This window comes from Podarcis bocagei, assembly GCF_964188305.1.
Source record: "Podarcis bocagei genome assembly, chromosome: 6".
Lineage (NCBI taxonomy): Eukaryota > Metazoa > Chordata > Lepidosauria > Squamata > Lacertidae > Podarcis > Podarcis bocagei.
Window position 1 is genome coordinate 42,411,299 of NC_138130.1, and position 18,152 is coordinate 42,429,450.

At 42.4% G+C, this 18,152-nt stretch overlaps 1 protein-coding gene across 1 annotated transcript; it reads right to left on the reverse strand.

Moving 5' to 3' along the window:
* Positions 1-53: 53 nt before the first annotated feature.
* On the reverse strand, positions 54-14,448 carry EIF1AX (eukaryotic translation initiation factor 1A X-linked). The gene is made up of 7 exons (XM_081199475.1): positions 14,178-14,448; positions 7,018-7,101; positions 5,545-5,648; positions 4,072-4,122; positions 2,178-2,259; positions 1,976-2,067; positions 54-394 (listed from the first exon to the last, which is right to left on the reverse strand). The coding sequence occupies exons 1-7, from the start codon at positions 14,191-14,193 to the stop codon at positions 389-391; spliced, it is 435 nt and encodes a 144-aa protein (XP_081055601.1). The 5' UTR covers positions 14,194-14,448; the 3' UTR covers positions 54-388.
* Between the last annotated feature and the right edge of the window lie 3,704 nt (positions 14,449-18,152).

Here is an 18,152-nt window from a genome sequence, read left to right on the forward strand (position 1 = left end):
TGCACTGGCAGACTGGGCACTAGCCTGCACATTCAATCAAAATTCCATGATAATTATAGGGCAATAATTTTTATTATTATTTCAAAACAGATTGAGTGAAGTTTAGTGGTGAAAAAAGATGAAGCAAATGAGGGAGTTTAAGGAAGTGTATTTACACACAGATGTAAAGGTCTAATTGGTAAAGAGGCAAAAATAGTTGTAATATTTCATTTAACTTTTCAGAGTCCAACATCATCTGTTTTTAAAAGAAATATAAATACTTCAACATTGGGCAATATATTGGTTTGGTGTAACTACAAATGTTATGCAGTTTCAGTCTTCTTTAAGGTATGGACTTGAAAACAAAATAATTATTGAGGTGGAGTTGGAATGTATTCCTCAGTTCCATTTAGATCTGCAAGTGAAAGAAAAGTATGAAAAGTCACAAATTACAATTTCACTATAGCATGTAAAATATAATCTATGATAAGCTTAGTATCTTGTGTCGCTTGAGTTGCTGTTCTTGGTTGCTCTTTTATCATGACTAGGCATGACGGGCATAATTTTATTCCACTGACATCATGGATCAAAAAGCTTTTGGCTTCAAATTGACTATAGCCAAAGACCTTTGGATAACTTTCCATCTCTGTATGTAACAATGTTAATTTCCAGTTATTCATATCCAAAACGCTTAGATCTGAAGTATAAAGGCACATATGTTCATGAACAGAAATGGATCACTGATCAATTGGTTGAGTACTAAAACACCACTAGATAAGCTTTGAAACACATAGTTAAGCTTCGTCTTTCATGAAACCACTTACTGACATGCTTGAGGAAAGGGTGTTTATTCTGGCAGGTAATAATGCCCAGAGGCTTGATGACCAGCACTCTACAATCTTGCTTGTCCCTTTTGCTACATTAAGAGGTTAACCAAGTTCTGGGAAGTGAGTTCTCTGGAATTCTCTTCCTTTAGAAGTGAAGCAGGCCCCAGCATTGTTGTGAAAACTTCTATCCAAACCCGTGCCAAATTGTTTTGTTTTTGCAGTTTATAATAAAGGCCGGCAGAAAAACTTGGGAGTGGATATGCTCAAAACGTATTTTGACTAAACTGCCCTGACACAAAAGAAATCAGTGGGCTTGGGCGCCCCTAATTATTCTCATGATTACCTCTTAGCATAGTGGGGATTAGTGGGGATCATCATGGCTGTGAATTCTGGAAGACCTGCTCCTTGCGGTCCTTTTCTCCCCTGGCCTGGGAGGGTGCAGACCAAACTGAGCCCAGTTACAAAAGCGGAGGCTGCTGAACAGACTTTCAGGTTGGGACACTGGTTTTTTTGAGGGGGAAGGGAGGGTTGAGGCTATTATTGATATTAATCTTTTATATCTTATTATGATTAATGTGGAAATTGATTAATTTGATTGTGTATTTTTGGATGTGTTTTATGTATTGCTTTATGACAACTTTTGTTATATTTGTGATTACAGGTGGTAAGCATTTCACGCGGAGGTTCGGATCCCGGATCCCACGTGTTGCTGGAGCGCATGAAAGCACTTCCTGCCCTGTTTGCACCCATTCTGCCTTGGTGATTGCATGTCAATTCAATGCACCTAAAATGGTTGCCACTTGTATGTTAAATTTCAGTCTTGAGCATGGTTTTAACTATGGAAAGGCAGCATGCAAATAAAATGGTTTATGTATATGCTGCTGAATGGAATCTGGAAAACAACAAACAACAAATTTGTGGGGGAGCAATGCCATCTGCAGTATAAGTCCTTCTTTCTCCTTAATTCTGTGGAGGGCAAGGCATTCTTGCTCAGTGGAAAAGGAAAGGCTCTCTACATTTACGCCAAACCATTATTCTACATTTCTGCTTACCAGGCTCAGTTACAATTTGCAGACCCCTGGCCAAGCAATATAACTTGAGCTGAACGATACAAAGTGTTCACATACTCTACCCTTGAACAACCATCTTAATACTTTCCATATACTTACATCATCAATATCTTCATCATCATCTCCAATATCATCAAATTGGATTTCATCATCATCACCAGGCCCAAAGGTATCAGTTTCATTAATTTTGGCTAGTAGAAATTAAAACAAAATAGAAACACATTTTAGCAGCTGTTTTACTGTGAGTCCCCCCACCCCCGTTATTGGTAACAGCTTCTGAAATGACCAAGGAAATTCTTACCATGCTCTGGAAGTTCTCCATATGCCTTCAGACTTCTGGCTTCATCTGCATTGTACTTTAGAATGACGTCAGCCTTGTTATCCTAAATAATATAAAGTTACTAGTAAGTAGTATTTCGGGGGGGGGGGGTAATTTAGCTCAAAACTTACTTTAACTGGACATTTAAATTGTTATTTCTTAGCAAGCCTTATATATTGAAGAAGACAACTTCCTAGCCCCGTTATAGACCAATTTTTGCTGGCAGAGCTTATTTCAGCAGAGGCATGTACTTTTCAAGTTTATATACTAAAAAAAAGTTTCAGTACTAAAAATTATTATTAGAAGACCTGGAAGTGAGAGGAGAAGAAAATGAGCTATGTACTATAAAGCTCAACTCACTTTTAGGTGCTACAAGTCAAGCTACACTTTTTCAGCCGCATCATCTCTGCTACTTTTGACTCTTAAGAAGCTCAAAATTAATTGTATTTATGATCCAAAGTGTGTCTGAAATTGGTAATTTACTAACTTTGTTATTGCTTTATTCTACCCCACTTCCTTACTCATTTATATTGACCCTACTATAGGAACTGGATACCGTATATACTCGAGTATAAGGTGACCCGAATATAAGCCGAGGCACCTTATTTTAGGGGGGGAAACTGGGAAAACCTATTGATTCGAGTATAAGCCGGTTCACCACACCACAAACCTGGTGGTGGCAGCAGTGGAGGAGGAAGAGTAAGCAGCCCAAAAGGGCTGCTTTCGGGTTGCTCATTCCTCCTCTGCCGCTGCCAACAGGGACAAAGGCAGAGGAGGAAGGAGCAGCCTGAAAGGGCTCCTTTTGGGCTGCGTGTTCCTCCACTGCCACCTCTGCCGCTCGCAAGAGCAGGCATAGGAGCCCGGTTGGGAGAGGCACAGCACAGCGCCTCTCCCAGCCGCGGCTCCTGTGCCTGCCCTTGCGAGAGGCGGGCGGCGGGACGAGCGGTGAGAAAGGACTCATCCCTCCGCCACTGCCAGCCTCACTCGAGTATAAGCTGAATATGCTGAAATATGCTGAAAAAGTCGGCTTATATCCAAGTATATACGGTAGATTGATGTTCTGTGGTAGCGCTCCTGCCTTTCTAGTTGTGCTAGAAATCTCTCCTTCTCACCTCACCTCTGCAGAGACAGGTAGGTATATGACACAGCTAGGCCATACTACACTACACATTAGTCTTACTGGAACTACAGGCGCAGCTCAAACACACACACAGACCAGTGCATGACTTGAAGCTTTACCAAATGAACAAAGGACAGGAATAATGAATGAAGGGGCAATGGTTCACTACTGCATAAGTAGTGCTACAATGTGGGGTTCTCCCCACACCTTTACTGTAGTCACATTTTCCAATATGTGGGCAGTGGGGCTATAACCTATTGAGACGATCCTTGCCCAAAACACTTAGCCTAGACAGAAGCTGAATGGATTAATTCCACAGAAATGAGAGAAGAGATGTCTTCTCTTACCAGCTATGTCCGAGATTCAGCATTTATTAGTTTTTTTGAAATACAAAGTTATCAAAGCTGGGGAACTTGGGCTTTGTACAAAGCATGCTTTAGCACATATTCCATACATTTTAGTTATACCTTTCCCTTCTTGCTAAGGGGAAGTTATTGGTTTGTTTTTGTTTTTATCATGTATTTTGTGTTTTTACCTTGTGAACCGCCCTGAGATCTACAGATGAAGGGCTGTATACAAATTTAATAAATAATAAGAATAAAATGCCAGCGGGTGTGGGTACGCTTATAAAATATGGCCCATACAGGGGATCAAGGTGTTTGGGCTTTTAATGTTTACATCAGCAACTCAGGTTTTTGGGACTCCTCATTTACAGTTACAAAAACCAAGAAAAGAAAGAAAAACAAAAATATTTACCTGGTAATCTCTTAAACCCACCAGTATGATATCTGATGTATTTATCCAAACCTAAAATTCAAACAAATAATTAAGGAAAACCTACAAGATTCTTCCTCATTAACAATCTAACAACAATATCATTGGATTTTTTCAACTTCAAAATAATTTTTTAAAAAAGTCGCCCACTGCTCCCAAGCCTCCACCAGCTGCCAGAAAGAAGGGAGAAGGCCGCTAGCAAAGTGGCACGGCTCCCCCCCCCCCCCCGAGAGCAGCCCAGGATGCACAGCCCGCCCGCTGCTCCCAAGCCTATTCTGGAGCCAGCTTGGGGAGGGAGTGCCGGGAGAATTTAAGGCCCGCCTAGTTCAGGGCGGTAGTGCCAGGAGGCGGGCAGCACCCATAAATAAGTCTTGAATTTTAAACGTGCGGCTTATTTGCAGGTGCGACTTATATTTGGGCCAGTACGGTAAATAGGAGAATCAAAAAAGGAAATTATTTAGGAAGGCAAGGAATGAGAAGAATCCAACAAATATGCTAATAGAAAAATGAACCTTTCACATCAAGAACAATGATGGATTAAGAAAGAACTTCTAGGTTTTGTCTCAAGAAAGCCAATTTAAACATTGATGAGAGCAACTGCAGTACAGGTGACTCTCAACTTACACTGAGATTATGTTCTGGGGATAGCGCGTATAGCCAAAACCACATATAGTCAAAACACATTGGGTTCAATAGCAGGTGGGATTCCCAAAGTCTTTCCCCCCAGACACCTGCACCTTTCCATTAAAAATAATTCCCCCCCAAGCATATAAAGCCGAATCGCAGAAGTTAAATGTGCGTAAGTTGCGAGTTACCTGTACAGAAGCTGATGAATTAAGGAGTGGGTGGAAGTAAGAGTTTAGTATGCTGGAAAATGTAGGGAATGTAATGGTATTTAGAAACTCCATCCTGGACTTAAAGTAGGAGAACAAGTTTGGAGTCACAAACTGGGAACATTATGAGGGAAAGCAAGGGAGCAATCTGTGAAAATTCACACCAGATCTCCAAAACCTTCTTGAAGATGGCAAAAACTTTAGGTGTAAAGAGCAGGAAAGGGGAAAAAATTGAAGAGCAACAAGACATTCTGAGTGACAGTCAAATGGAGGAAGCTGCAGTGAAATTGTTTAGTAAGGAAAAAAGTAGGGCAGATCTGTTAAAATTAAGTGCGGCTTTAATATTTTTCTGTACACACTCAACAGACCAGGATTAAGAGGACAAATAGTGGTGGTATCAATCATGTTCTGACAGACCTGACAGAAGGCAAGGAGAGTAGAGCAATAGTATCCAAACTAATGATGTCAAGACCCATAGTCTGTCAGCAAACTAGTGTAACATGGGTCATGTTATAGAGGAATCACTACAAATATTTGTTGTTTACTCTGAAATTCATTAGTTAACTTCAATCACAGAGTCCATTCTAGCAAGTCTTTGGAAACATTGGTTGAAAATACGTACCTTTTTTCTTAACTTTCCTCTGATGTGACATAACCTCTTTACACCATCAAAACATAATGCCTCCAGTCTGCCATTTCCCAACATTTTGATAACCTGGGCATACTCTGAAAGACATGAAACGGCAGCTGAACCTTGACAGTTGTATGCATAACCAAAAAAGGGAGCAAGCTTGTTTTCTCCTGCTCTGGAGGGTAGGACTCGAACACCAGTGGCTTCAAGTTACAGTAGTACCTTGGGTTACAAACACTTCAGGTTACAGACTCTGCTAACCCAGAAATAGTACCTCGGGTTAAGAACTTTGCTTCAGGATGAGAACAGAAATCATGCTCTGGCAGTGCAGCAGCAGCAGGAGGCCCCATTAGCTAAAGTGGTACCTCAGGTTAAGAACAGTTTCAGGTTAAGAACAGACCTCCAGAACGAATTAAGTTCTTAACCAGAGGTACCACTGTACAGGAAAGGAGATTCTGACTAAACATTCGAAAAAACTTTCTAACAGCTGTTCAGCAGTGGAACAGACTCCCATGAAAGGTCATGCACCCTTGGAGGTTTTTAAGCAGAGGTCATCTGTCATGGAAGCTTTAGCTGAGATTCCTGCATTGCAGGGCATTGGACTAGATGACCCTTGGGTCCCTTCCAACTCTAAGAGTCTATGACTCTATGAAAACTTATGTGCTATTTAATAAACCAGAAGCAAAATGTCAGATTTTTCCCAGCAGCTTGAGTTTAAAATGTCTCAACAAAAAAATGGATCCAGCCACCAAAAATATATGACTACATTCAGTACTACCAGTACCCTTGTATCATAAAACTCCTAAGTGGTCAACATAAAATAAAATATACATTAAAAATTTTGATCAATCAGTTAAAAAAATTAAGGTGTTTTTCAAAAAGTAAATATGGCTAATGGAACTAGAAATCCTTTCCACAAACTATTCCCCTAGTTCACCATGTTGTGTGCTAATTATTTGGTTACATTTCCTGAATTCTTTCACAAAATGTTAAAAGAGAAATCTTGTTTATCAGATTTTCACTCATTTCAATCTTCTTAAATTTTCCACAAGGCTAATTTAAGCACCATCTGGCATTTAAAACTAAAGCAAATATCTCTGGAGGCACCCAGATTTGTACAAAAATATTATATTTTTCTAAACCCTTCTCCACCCCCTTCCACCTCTCCTTATATCCTGTATCACACGTTTCAATCTGTTCTTTCAGCTTTGCTCATTGTTTCTTTTAATTTTGCATATAAGCTGTTTTCTTTTGGGGAGGAGAAAGGTGGTAAAGAACATGTATCTTTGTACTTCTTGTTTGAATTAAACATGCAAGTTCTGTGTTTTCTCCCTTTCCCAATTAAAGAGAGCTACAAATATGCCTCCTCCAAAAGTTTCATGTCCAGAAAACCATGGCAATCCAATGACATTAACCATAAAATGTTACTGCATGCATAGGGGATGACAAAACTGTGCGTCTCACCTTGTCCATCTTCTTTGAACACCAGTTCTCTTTTTTCTGATTCATTCTCATTCTTACCTCGTCTTCTGTTTTTACCTCCCTTACCTAAATTGCAAGAAACAATGGAGAACCACAATTTGAAATCCTGCATGAAAAATTGTGTTGAATAAATTAGTGGCATATCAGGCCTCCCCAAAAGCTTCTCTTTTTTTTAATAAGAGAATTTGATTTTTTTCTTAAATAGCAGATTTTCATCTAACCCACTCTATGTTCCTTGCTCTAAGGCAGTTAATTTTTATTTAAGACTTGGAAGGCGCTCTCAGCGCTACAACTAATAGTAATGGCTCCTATGAGCTAATTCAGTAAAATTCAGATACAAAGTATACAAATTCTCCAATAAAGGTACAAAATATAGACTATCCCCAATAAAAGGTAACACAACTACTTGTGTTTTGTTTCCAGTAAACATCTACAGTTTCCCTTCCTCAAATGCATATATTGTAGTTAGCTAACAGAATTAGCTATACTAATACAATTTTCTAGCTTAGTAAGTTCTAAGAGGAAAAGTAGTACGTTAATCATCCAAATTTAGTGCATATTCAAGTATATTACACCAGAAACTTAAATAACCGTGGAAACCAAAGGCAGGTTTATACCAGGCAGAATATAGTTTACACTCATGGAACTTTGAAGTGTCAGGCATAGCCCTATTGGCTTTAGCCCAAACGTAGCAGAGTTTTCCTGCACAGCGAAGAAGCTAGTTGCGGCGGTAATGACTAGTCAGCTAGACTCAGAAGAACTATTTACAGGATTTATTAAAAGGAAAAATAAAACCAGCAGAGTTTCTGCATACAAATAAAAGCAAAATAAATCCTCTCTTTCTCTCTCATAACCATACACAGCACTTCTAACTCCTAACACACCTCACACCAAACTGTGCTAGCAATCCCTAGATAACAGAGTTGAGTGCTGCTCGTTAACCAATCAGAGTGAGTAGTTTCTAGGTCAAGCAGACCTGGGCTTTCTGCCAAGAGTAAATTGACACCAGCTTGAGTTAATTGTTGAAGCTAGAATCTGCAAGTTTCCCACGAGAACCAATTAACAGAAACTGAACACCCCCTCACAGATTCTGCTGAACAATTAACTCCAAATACACCTATGTAGGAGATTATTTTTCCAGCAAACCTAAACCCTTGCACATTCGCTTGTTCTTTATCTTTGCCAATGGTTTAGTTAACGCATCTGCTACATTTTCTTCACTTGATACATAAGTACAGGTGATTACATTGTCTTGTACACAGCAACGTACATTTTGGTATTTTACAGAGATATGTTTGGAACGCGATTTGAAACCCTCTGTTTTACTTAAGGTTATACAAGCTTGATTATCAATGTAAACTTGTACTGGTTCTCCACAATTTACATTTAAATCTGCCATCAAATGCTTGAAATAAATCACCTCGTTGCACAATTCACTCAATGCGGCGTACTCTGATTCCGTTGATGACACACTTACAACGTCTTGCTTGCGTGACCGCCAGCTGATTAAAGCTCCACCGACCATTATGACTAGTCCTGTGACAGATTTTCTATCTGGCAAATTTCCCCAGTCACTATCACAGTAGCAACTCAACATTTCATCCTCTGAAGAATTTAATTGTAACATATAGCCAATTGTCTGTTTGAGATACCTCAGAACTTGTTTTACCCCTTTCCAGGCATTTAGTGTGGGTTTTGAGACCAATCTACTTAATATGCCTACTGCATAGCTAATATCAGGTCTGGACCACTGTGCTATATACAATAAACTTCCAATTACAGAGTGATATACATCAGGATGTTCAAATTCAGGACTCTCATCTATATGAAGTGTTTTTATGAAACCTGGATCCATAGGCACCGCTGCCCCTTTGCAATCCTGCATCCTGTATGTAGTCAGTAGTTGTTTAACTTTGTTCTGCTGACTAATTAGGCAGCTGCCATCTTGGGCCCAGCACACTTCCAACCCTAGATATGTCCTAACCGGGCCTAAGTCTTTCACTTTGAACTTACTGGACAATTGCTTGGCAAATCTTTTAGTTTGTTTATCTGTTTTGCAGGCATACAATACATCATCTACATAAATCAGACAAAACTCTTGATCACTGCCTGTACCACGTACATAAACACAATTGTCAGCTGTACTCTGCTTGAAACCAAATGACACTAAGGCCTCATGGAAACATTTGTTCCAAGATCTTGCAGCCTGTTTGAGACCGTATAGAGCTTTGTTTAATTTCAACACTCTATTGGAACCTGTCTCATAACCAGGCGGTTCGGCTAGATACAGGTCTTCTGATATTGATGCATGTAAATATGCAGTCTGGATATCAAAATGGTTTAACAGGAGTTTTCTCTTTGCTCCAAGCGTTAAAATCAGCCTTACACTGTCCCCCTTAGCAGTAGGGGAAAAAGTTTCGTCATAATCTTTTCCAGGCCTCTGAGAGTATCCTTGAGCCACTAAACGAGCTTTGTATTTGTACTCTCCTGTCACCAGAGGTTTAAGTTTGTACACCCACCTGCAGCCTACAATCTTTGCCCCCTCAGGCGCTGCTACTGGTGTAAAAACCTTGTGCTCATTCAGAGAGGACATCTCTTCCTCCATTGCCTGTTTCCAGCGCTCTGCCTCCTCTTTTGGTAACTTTAACACCTCCTGAAAACTCTTGGGCTCTGCAATTACACTAAACACATTTGCAGTATCAGGAGAAAAACGCACCGGAGGCACTCCTTTGTTTTGTCTTTTAGATCTTCTGGGAGAAAATTTTTCTTCTGACCCACTTTCCTCCTCAGAACTACGACCTCTCTTTTGTTGCTTAGCAACTGGTCTCTGGCTAACTCCACTTTCTTGAGAGCTCTTATCTGAACTTTCCTCCCCCTCAGACTCTGATTCTCTGTGTCTACCTTCAGAGTCAAGGAGCTCCTGGGAAGGTTCAAACCAAACCTCAGTATTGGCATGTAGTCTCTCCCAGCCACTATGTTCACAAAAACTGGCATTCCTGGAGATCACAATGCCATTTGTCCCTTCAGCAAAGCGGAAACCTTTTCCCAACTCCTGGTAACCCACAAACACTAACTGTTTGGTCTTAGGATCTCCCTTCTTTCTCATTTGTTTCGGAATTAATACCCAGGCTTTTGATCCAAACACATGCAAATGGTCAATTTTAGGTTTTTTCTGAAACAATTTAAAGTACGGGGTTGTACCTATTGTTTGATGAAAGAGCCTGTTTTGGAGATAACACGCGGTGAGCATGCTCTCCCCCCAATAAGACATGGGTAAATCAGCATCATCAAGCATGGCAAACATCATATCTTGTAAAGATCTGTTTTTTCGCTCTGCAACACCATTCTCCTCTGGGGAAAAAACGTTCGTTTTTCTATGCCCAATGCCACGCTTTTGTAACCAATCTTTAAAGGCATTTGACATAAATTCGCCGCCTCTGTCCGTCTGAATCCTTCTGAGTTTAATGGACAGAAATCTTTCCACAGATGCCACCCAGCCTTTAAACTTAGTGAACACGTCACCCTTATTTTTCATGGGAAAAACCCAGGAGTAACGCGTGGCGTCATCCACAATTGTTAGTGAAAAACGCGATCCACCCCTGCTTACAGCAAATGGACCAATTACGTCCATGTGAACCAGCTGTAGCGGTGACTCACTAACTCTGTCACTTCTGGGGTAAGAGACTCTATGGGTTTTAACCTTTTTACAGACATTACAATCAAGGTACTTGTTACAACTCTTTAAATTACCCCCATCAGCCAATTCAGACATTTTTAGTACACTTTTCCAGCAAGCATGCCCCATTTTCCTATGCAATAAGTGCACACAGTTGTCATGTATAGCTTTGTTATTCACTGCAGGCTGAGGTTTACTGACTACTGCTGCAACTTGAGATCCTGCTTTAAGCCAAAACAAGCCTCCCTCTGACTTAGCAGTGCCTAAAATCTCACCAGCCTTCTTAATAATGCAACTGTCTCCTTCAAAATACACTTTAAACCCAGCTTTTAGCAAACAATCTACAGACATCAGATTGCTCCTTAATGACGGCACACAAAGTACATTTTGCAGGCATTCGCGAAGACAAGGAACAAAAACTGCACCCCCCGAAATCACTTCGGAAGTACTTCCGTCTGCTAGAGCCACCTGGCTGCGCTGTGCTGAGTTCTTGGAAACAAACAATTCATCTGAATTCACGATGTGGCGAGATGCTCCCGAATCGACCACCCAGACCGCTTGTTTCTCATCAGCACTCTTGACCTCGCCGGTCACCAGCTGAGCCGACTGTTTTCGTTTGAAGAATTTCTTTTTACGCTGCTGCTGCTGCTGATCTCGTCTCTGCTCCTGCACCGGCAACTGAGACTTGACCAACTCCGGACATTGTCGTTTTAGATGCGCTGAAGACCCACATCGGAAACAACGCCTAACAGCAAATGCTGACTCCTCACCAGTACGCTGCTTTTGCTTCACCTCTGGCACGGCATGAGAACTCCTTCCAAACCGCCCACCAGTAGAAGCCTCTGCAGCCACCGACCTTTCTTGCCTCTTCTGCCATTCTTCAATCAAACGCCCAGTAACGTAACTGACTGATAAATCACGCTCCTGTATGCCTTCTAGAGACAAAACTAAATTATCCCAGCTTTCCGGGAGAGAACTCAAAATAATAGCCACCTTCTCCTGCTGGTCTAACGCACAGTCTCTTTCCTGTAGCGCAGCAAACTTTAACTGTAAACTGTGTAGGTGTTCCTGCATTGTAACCCCAGGCTGTAACATTGCCTTGTACAATGCCTTGCGAATGAACAGCTTGGAAACCGCTGTCTCACGCACATGGAGTTCTTTAAGTGCTTGCCACACACCTCTAGCTGTCTTGATTCCCCTCACATACGGCAACTGGGAATCTTCCAGCCCCAAGACAATTGTGGCCCTTGCTCTTTGGTCTTTATCGAGGTCTTCATCATCAGGCTTCGCAGGAAACTTACTCACCACTTGCCAGAGACGATCCCTCTGCAGCACTGCCTGCATGCGTTCCGACCACAGCAAGTAATTGGAGTCATTCAGATGCTCAAAAGCCATCTGAACTGGTTGTGAGGCCATCTTGAGAGCGATGTCCCTGGAACCCGGAACCAGCTACTCACGACCACCGAGAGAGAAAACAGGAACCACAGCACCCAGCACTCACACGCTGCAGCTGTTGTCCTTCTGTCCGCTGCGTCACCAGCTCACCACGGTCAGGAACCAGCCAGGAACAACAACTTCTGGAACTACTGGAACCAACGCCGTTGATGCTGACACCACCGCAACTCAGGCTGGCAGCACAATGCCCATAACCTCATGGAACTTTGAAGTGTCAGGCATAGCCCTATTGGCTTTAGCCCAAACGTAGCAGAGTTTTCCTGCACAGCGAAGAAGCTAGTTGCGGCGGTAATGACTAGTCAGCTAGACTCAGAAGAACTATTTACAGGATTTATTAAAAGGAAAAATAAAACCAGCAGAGTTTCTGCATACAAATAAAAGCAAAATAAATCCTCTCTTTCTCTCTCATAACCATACACAGCACTTCCAACTCCTAACACACCTCACACCAAACTGTGCTAGCAATCCCTAGATAACAGAGTTGAGTGCTGCTCGTTAACCAATCAGAGTGAGTAGTTTCTAGGTCAAGCAGACCTGGGCTTTCTGCCAAGAGTAAATTGACACCAGCTTGAGTTAATTGTTGAAGCTAGAATCTGCAAGTTTCCCACGAGAACCAATTAACAGAAACTGAACATACACATCATCTACAACACTAACACCATGTAGAAAATATGGATTAACACCTAATTATAAAGCCATTAATAATAAATCACAGAACAAACACAATCTCCCCACATTTTCAGTGTGTGTAGTAGCTACTAATGAATATCAAATTAGTAATTTAATGGAATTTATAGTGCAAAAATAATTTGTCCTCTTCCAAAGGCAATGGATGTAACTATTTTGCACATATATCTATGTGTATGTAAGTAAACAGTGATGTAGAACAGGCATAGGCAAACTCCGGCCCTCCAGATGTTTGGGACTACAATTCCCATCATCCCTGACCACTAGTCGTGTTAGCTAGGGATGATGGGAATTGTAGTCCCAAAATCTGGAAGGCCAGAGTTTGCCTATGCCTGACGTAGAACTTCTTGCACTGAAAAGACTTGTATAACACTTTGGAAAACTCAAATTCATCAGCTGTTTAGACTGCAAATCTGAAGGCCGATGTTACCTTGATCTCTGTTAATGATTCTGGGAATCATATTTAGCTGGAAATTGAGGTAAAAATACTTTTAACTGGATGTGTATAGTTAGCTGTTTAACAATTTCCATCAAGAAGGCTTGACCAGGCAACAACCAAACAGGATGTGACAGCCACTAAACACTTAACCATTTCAAATAAGCAGTTATTCAGCAAGGAAGCTGGGTCTAAGAGAAACACCAAGCACTCTTTATTTTCCATTCTGTCTTTTTGAAGAGTATATTTTGTCCATCTGAGTACAGAAAAACAAAAAAACGCCAACAGGACCTAAGAAGAATCAAGTGACCAATGTCTTTCAGGGACTCTGATGCCCCAGGAAAATAAACATAAACCAAATAATCAAAACCAACCCAATAATCATAAGACACAGCAAATGAAAGGTAAGCAAAGGTGAGAAAACAGGCCTAAAGTGTGTGTGTGCGAGGTGTCACAGTCTTAAATCACCAATTCCCGTACAGGTCCCACCCACCCGGATGGCCTAAAAAGGCTGTGTGATCCTATACACACGTGTAGTATTGAATATGTGCAATAAATACAGAGCGATTCTCTTCCAAGACACACACTTGGGAGTGAGCCCACTGAACTAGGCGGGCCTTAAATCCCAATATAAGTACTCTGGTGGGGGAGACTGTTAGGTTGCGAGGGGAGAAAGAAGGGAAGAGGAAAAAAGACGCGAGAAGGAAGGGTGGCCACTAGACCCTCGCCTCTCTTCCGAAAGAGGAAGGCGGCGCACTTCAACCCCAGCGGAGGGCCAGGCCCAGGGGCGCCGAAGGCAGCGCCTTATCCCGGGGTGGGACTGAGCCTCGAAGGGGAGAGGGGCGGCCAGAGGCGCCGCGTGGAGGCGGAGGTCTGGCCAGGCCTCACCTTTATTCTTCGGCATGGCGGCGGCGGCGTCAGGTGCTGCTTAGCGGGCGCAGGGTCGGCAGAGGCGGGAAGGAAGGAAGCGCGAGCGGGGTCGCCCTCCGCCTTCTTTGAGCTCCTGGCTGAGGTAAGCAGAAGACCGTGCGAGGCGGTGACGCGCGTCTCGCGACAGCGGGAGAAAGGAGGCGAGAGTGCCGCGCGAGCTCCGCCGAATCCCAGCGAGAGAAGGAAGACGAGGGAGAAGCAAGCGTCGTCTCTTCTCCGTCGGCCCCAGAATGCACTTCGCTCGCGCAAGTTCCGCCAACCGCTCGCGGCCGTCTCTCTAGCGCCCCCTTCTGGTGGGAGGAACAAGCTGACGGACTAATGTTGTTTTGACGCACGGCGGAGGCGGTTCATTCCCTCCCTGCGTGATTACGGGCAGGGAAGTCCCGTGCGTCATTGGCGCGTGAGGAACGGTGCCTGCTCATTGGCCAAAGGCCACCCTGGCCGCCAACGCAGCCCTCTCTTTCCGCAGCAGCTGGCAAGCATTCAGAGGCAGCCGCTGCCTCCTCAGGGGAGGGCGCCCCGGTCTAGTCGCTTAAGGAACATCTTTATCTCTTTAATTAATGGCTGTACTTCTTTTCAGTTTTTCTGAGGCTCCTGTGCCATATTGATCCGGCCCCGCGTCACTCACCAGCCATGACTTTTTAAGATTAAAGAGAAATGTAGTGGGGCTTAAATCAGTGAAGAAGGGGTTTAATTTTAAGTGATGTACAATTCTATGATTCTGTTATGATTTATTTGAGATTCCTGCATTGCAGGGGGTTGGACTAGATGACCCTCAGGGTCCCTTCCAACTCTACAGTTCTAGGATTCTATGAAACAATAGGATGAGAGAAGAAGCCAAAAAGCCAAATACATAACGGCTGGAAGAAACTTGCTGAGTCCTATATTCAGATGGTAAATCATTTTTACCATCTGAATATAGGACTTTACTGCCTTGAGTCAAAGCTAATCCAATTAAGGACCAATTGGTTTTGGTTTATTAGCTCCACATCTGTGCCCACAGGTGTTTCTAAGATCAATTTGCCAAAGGGGTTTAATCTTAATCTTGCATACTGAGTAGGAGTACTTTAATCTTTTGTCTTCCACTATGCTCCCAATAAGGATCAGGGCCCTATGCTAGAAATTAGTAAATTAGTAAAAAAAGGTTAAAAAAACCCTGACAGTTAAGTCCAGGCTCAGATGACTCTGGGGTTGCGGTGCTCATCTCACTTTACAGGCTGAGGGAGCTGGCATTTGTCCGCAGACAGTTTTTCTGGGTCATGTGGCCAGCATGACTAAGCTGCTTCTGGCGCAACAGAACACAAACCAGAGCACAAACCTGATCGGCAAGCCCAAGAGGCTCAGTGGTTTAGACCACAGCACCTACAAGAAATTAGTATAAAGGGGGAAATATCCCATTCACTTCAATGAGAGCTTCCACCTGCCTGCTAGTGTGCCATTGCAGATAGGGATCCAGCAGTGGCAAATGATACAGTGGTGCCTCGCAAGACGAAATTAATTCGTTCTGCGAGTTTTGTCGTCTTGCGATTTTTTTCGTCTTGTGAAGCACGGTGTCAGGAAAGTTTTGGAAAAGCTTCAAAAATCACCAAAGTCTTTAAAAACCTCAAAAAAGGCTACCACACCACGTTCTATGAGTTGCTCCTCGAAGTCAAGTCGCAACTGTATTAACGGTGTTAAGAAAAAGGAAACAAACTTGCAAGACGTTTCCATCTTGCGAAGCAAGCCCATAGGGAAAATCATCTTGCGAAGCAGCTCAAAAAACAAAAAACCCTTTCGTCTAGCGAGTTTTTTGTCTTGCGAGGCATTCGTCTTGCGAGGTACCACTGTACTCCACTGTGCCCTGAAGGACACAGATACAGAGCAAGTCTAATGCACCATCAAATCTTATGTGTACCTTAATTTTCGCAACGTAATTTGGCCAAAAAAGGTGAACATTAAATGCAAGTAAATACAGTAAAATCTGGTCCTAACTCTATCTTCTGTGCTCTATTAAATGCAGATTATATTTCTTCAACCTCAGGGCAGCTTTCCTTCCCCCCCCCCTTTGCCTGACAATTGGAGTGTTCTGAAGAAAGCTTGCTCTCTTATTTTTTAACTTGATTGATCCTAATAAATGTATTGTTCCAACTCTGGATTTTGACCTTTCTTTTAGATATAATGCTAATTTGTGGACAGTGAGAAAAATAAATGTAGCTCTGACAGCCTACATCAGTCATTTTCAAATTCAATTACTCTTGTCCAGCTGATTTGTTGGACAAATGTTTATAGACTGTGGGGTTTTTCATCAGACCTTGAAAAAGAGAAGCTACGGTATATTTTAGAGAACTTTTATCTTGTCCAATGAATCTTGTGTATAAGAAAAGATTTAAGGACCTTTTCTAAAGCCATTCTGTACACAGTACTAGGTCTATAGGGCAATGATTAGGTCCAATATACAACTGAGAACATAGTCTACATCAGAGGTGAGATCCCTGTGACCTTTCACATATCATTGGGCTCCAGTTCCTATCATCCCCAGCCAACATGGCAAAATGTCAAGAAAGATGAGAATCCTGGTTGGCATCCTGGAGACTATGGAAGTGTGCGCCTTTGGGGATAAAGTCAAACCATTGCGAGAGTTGCAGCACCTACTGTGGCTGTAGAGACCAATAGGGAGAAGACATGTTTTTATTGCAGATGGGGCAAATGAAGGAGTCCAGTTGTGCTGATGCAGGTGTACTATGGTGTTTCTTCTACTCTAGCAACATCTGGAGGCACCACATTAACTTCCCCTGCTCTAAATAGAATATACTGAACTCATCCTGTAGTTGCAGATCACAGAGGCAGATTGCTATGGACTGGCAAACTGCCTTTCTGGGAAGCTTATCCACTGTTATCTTATTGAAGATCTGATAAGTTCAAAGAACTCCTGTTCTCTAGCTCAGAATTTGAAAGCCACAGTTCTAAATTATAGCTTCATCAGTTTGCAGCAGCAAAGAGATCAGCAGTCGACTGGTTTGTGAAGGCAAGGGCATCAGAAACCCAGTGTCACTGTAGAGGCCTAATTTAGCATACCAGTGTTAACAGTATGTAGTGTGCCACCCCACACCCCAGTTTCCCTGTGGATGGGACTCCACGCAGCTATGAATACACTTATCAACAACTGAATTGTGTGGTGTTTATGTTTTTTTCTTGGTATGTTCCATGCCAGAATATGCAGCACAGGGAGGGAGGTTGTATGGGAGATTTCATACCAATGAAGTTAAACATTTGACTTCTTAAAAACTGGCATTTTGGTAGACAAAGGTTATTTAAACAAGTATATAAAACTTACCAGCAAATGAAAACCCTGTGAATCTTTAGGTGGGTCAGGATCATTTATACTTGCTGATCAGATGAATGGATCTGCCATTTGCTCATGGAATTTTATTCTCCCTCCAGGTTTTCATTTGGCCGTAGGGCCCATGAGCTGGAGCTTCCCTAAATCTTCTAATTGCTCCTTTGCAAGTGGGTCTCCCTGACAGTCCAACCAAGTTCCACTGGGATTGGCTGCAGTAGGGAGTTTCTAGTTGGTTACACAAAGCTTTGGTGCAAGAAGCAGCCTGCTCCAGAGGCCAGCATAATCATATGCAGTTTCTGAAGAGGGGTAGGAGAAACTAGGTCATGCTGGACTTTGGACGTGAAGGCCATGCAAGTCTATAACACAACTTCTGCCTGCTCTAGAAATTCTTCATTTACTACAGGAGTCTAAAAAGGTTAGTTTGGCATGTTTGCCAACTATTATTTGTGGGCACCTCTACTACTTATTCAGGCATGCACAATAGGCTTCAGAGCACAGAGGAGACTCTATTCCATACAACATAATGTGAACAAGCTAAGAATCACACAACTAATGAATAATACTTGTTTTGTAATGAGAGAAGTGGCAGATGACTTGAAACGCACACATTAATA

Bases quoted from the DNA above. Each gene is read 5' to 3' on its own strand.
- EIF1AX (XM_081199475.1), bottom strand. The intron at 2,260-4,071 runs GTAAATATTTTT...TATATTATTTAG, and splicing joins TGGGTTTAAGAGATTACCAG to GATAACAAGGCTGACGTCAT. The intron at 2,068-2,177 runs GTAAGAATTTCC...AATTTCTACTAG, and splicing joins TGGAGAACTTCCAGAGCATG to CCAAAATTAATGAAACTGAT.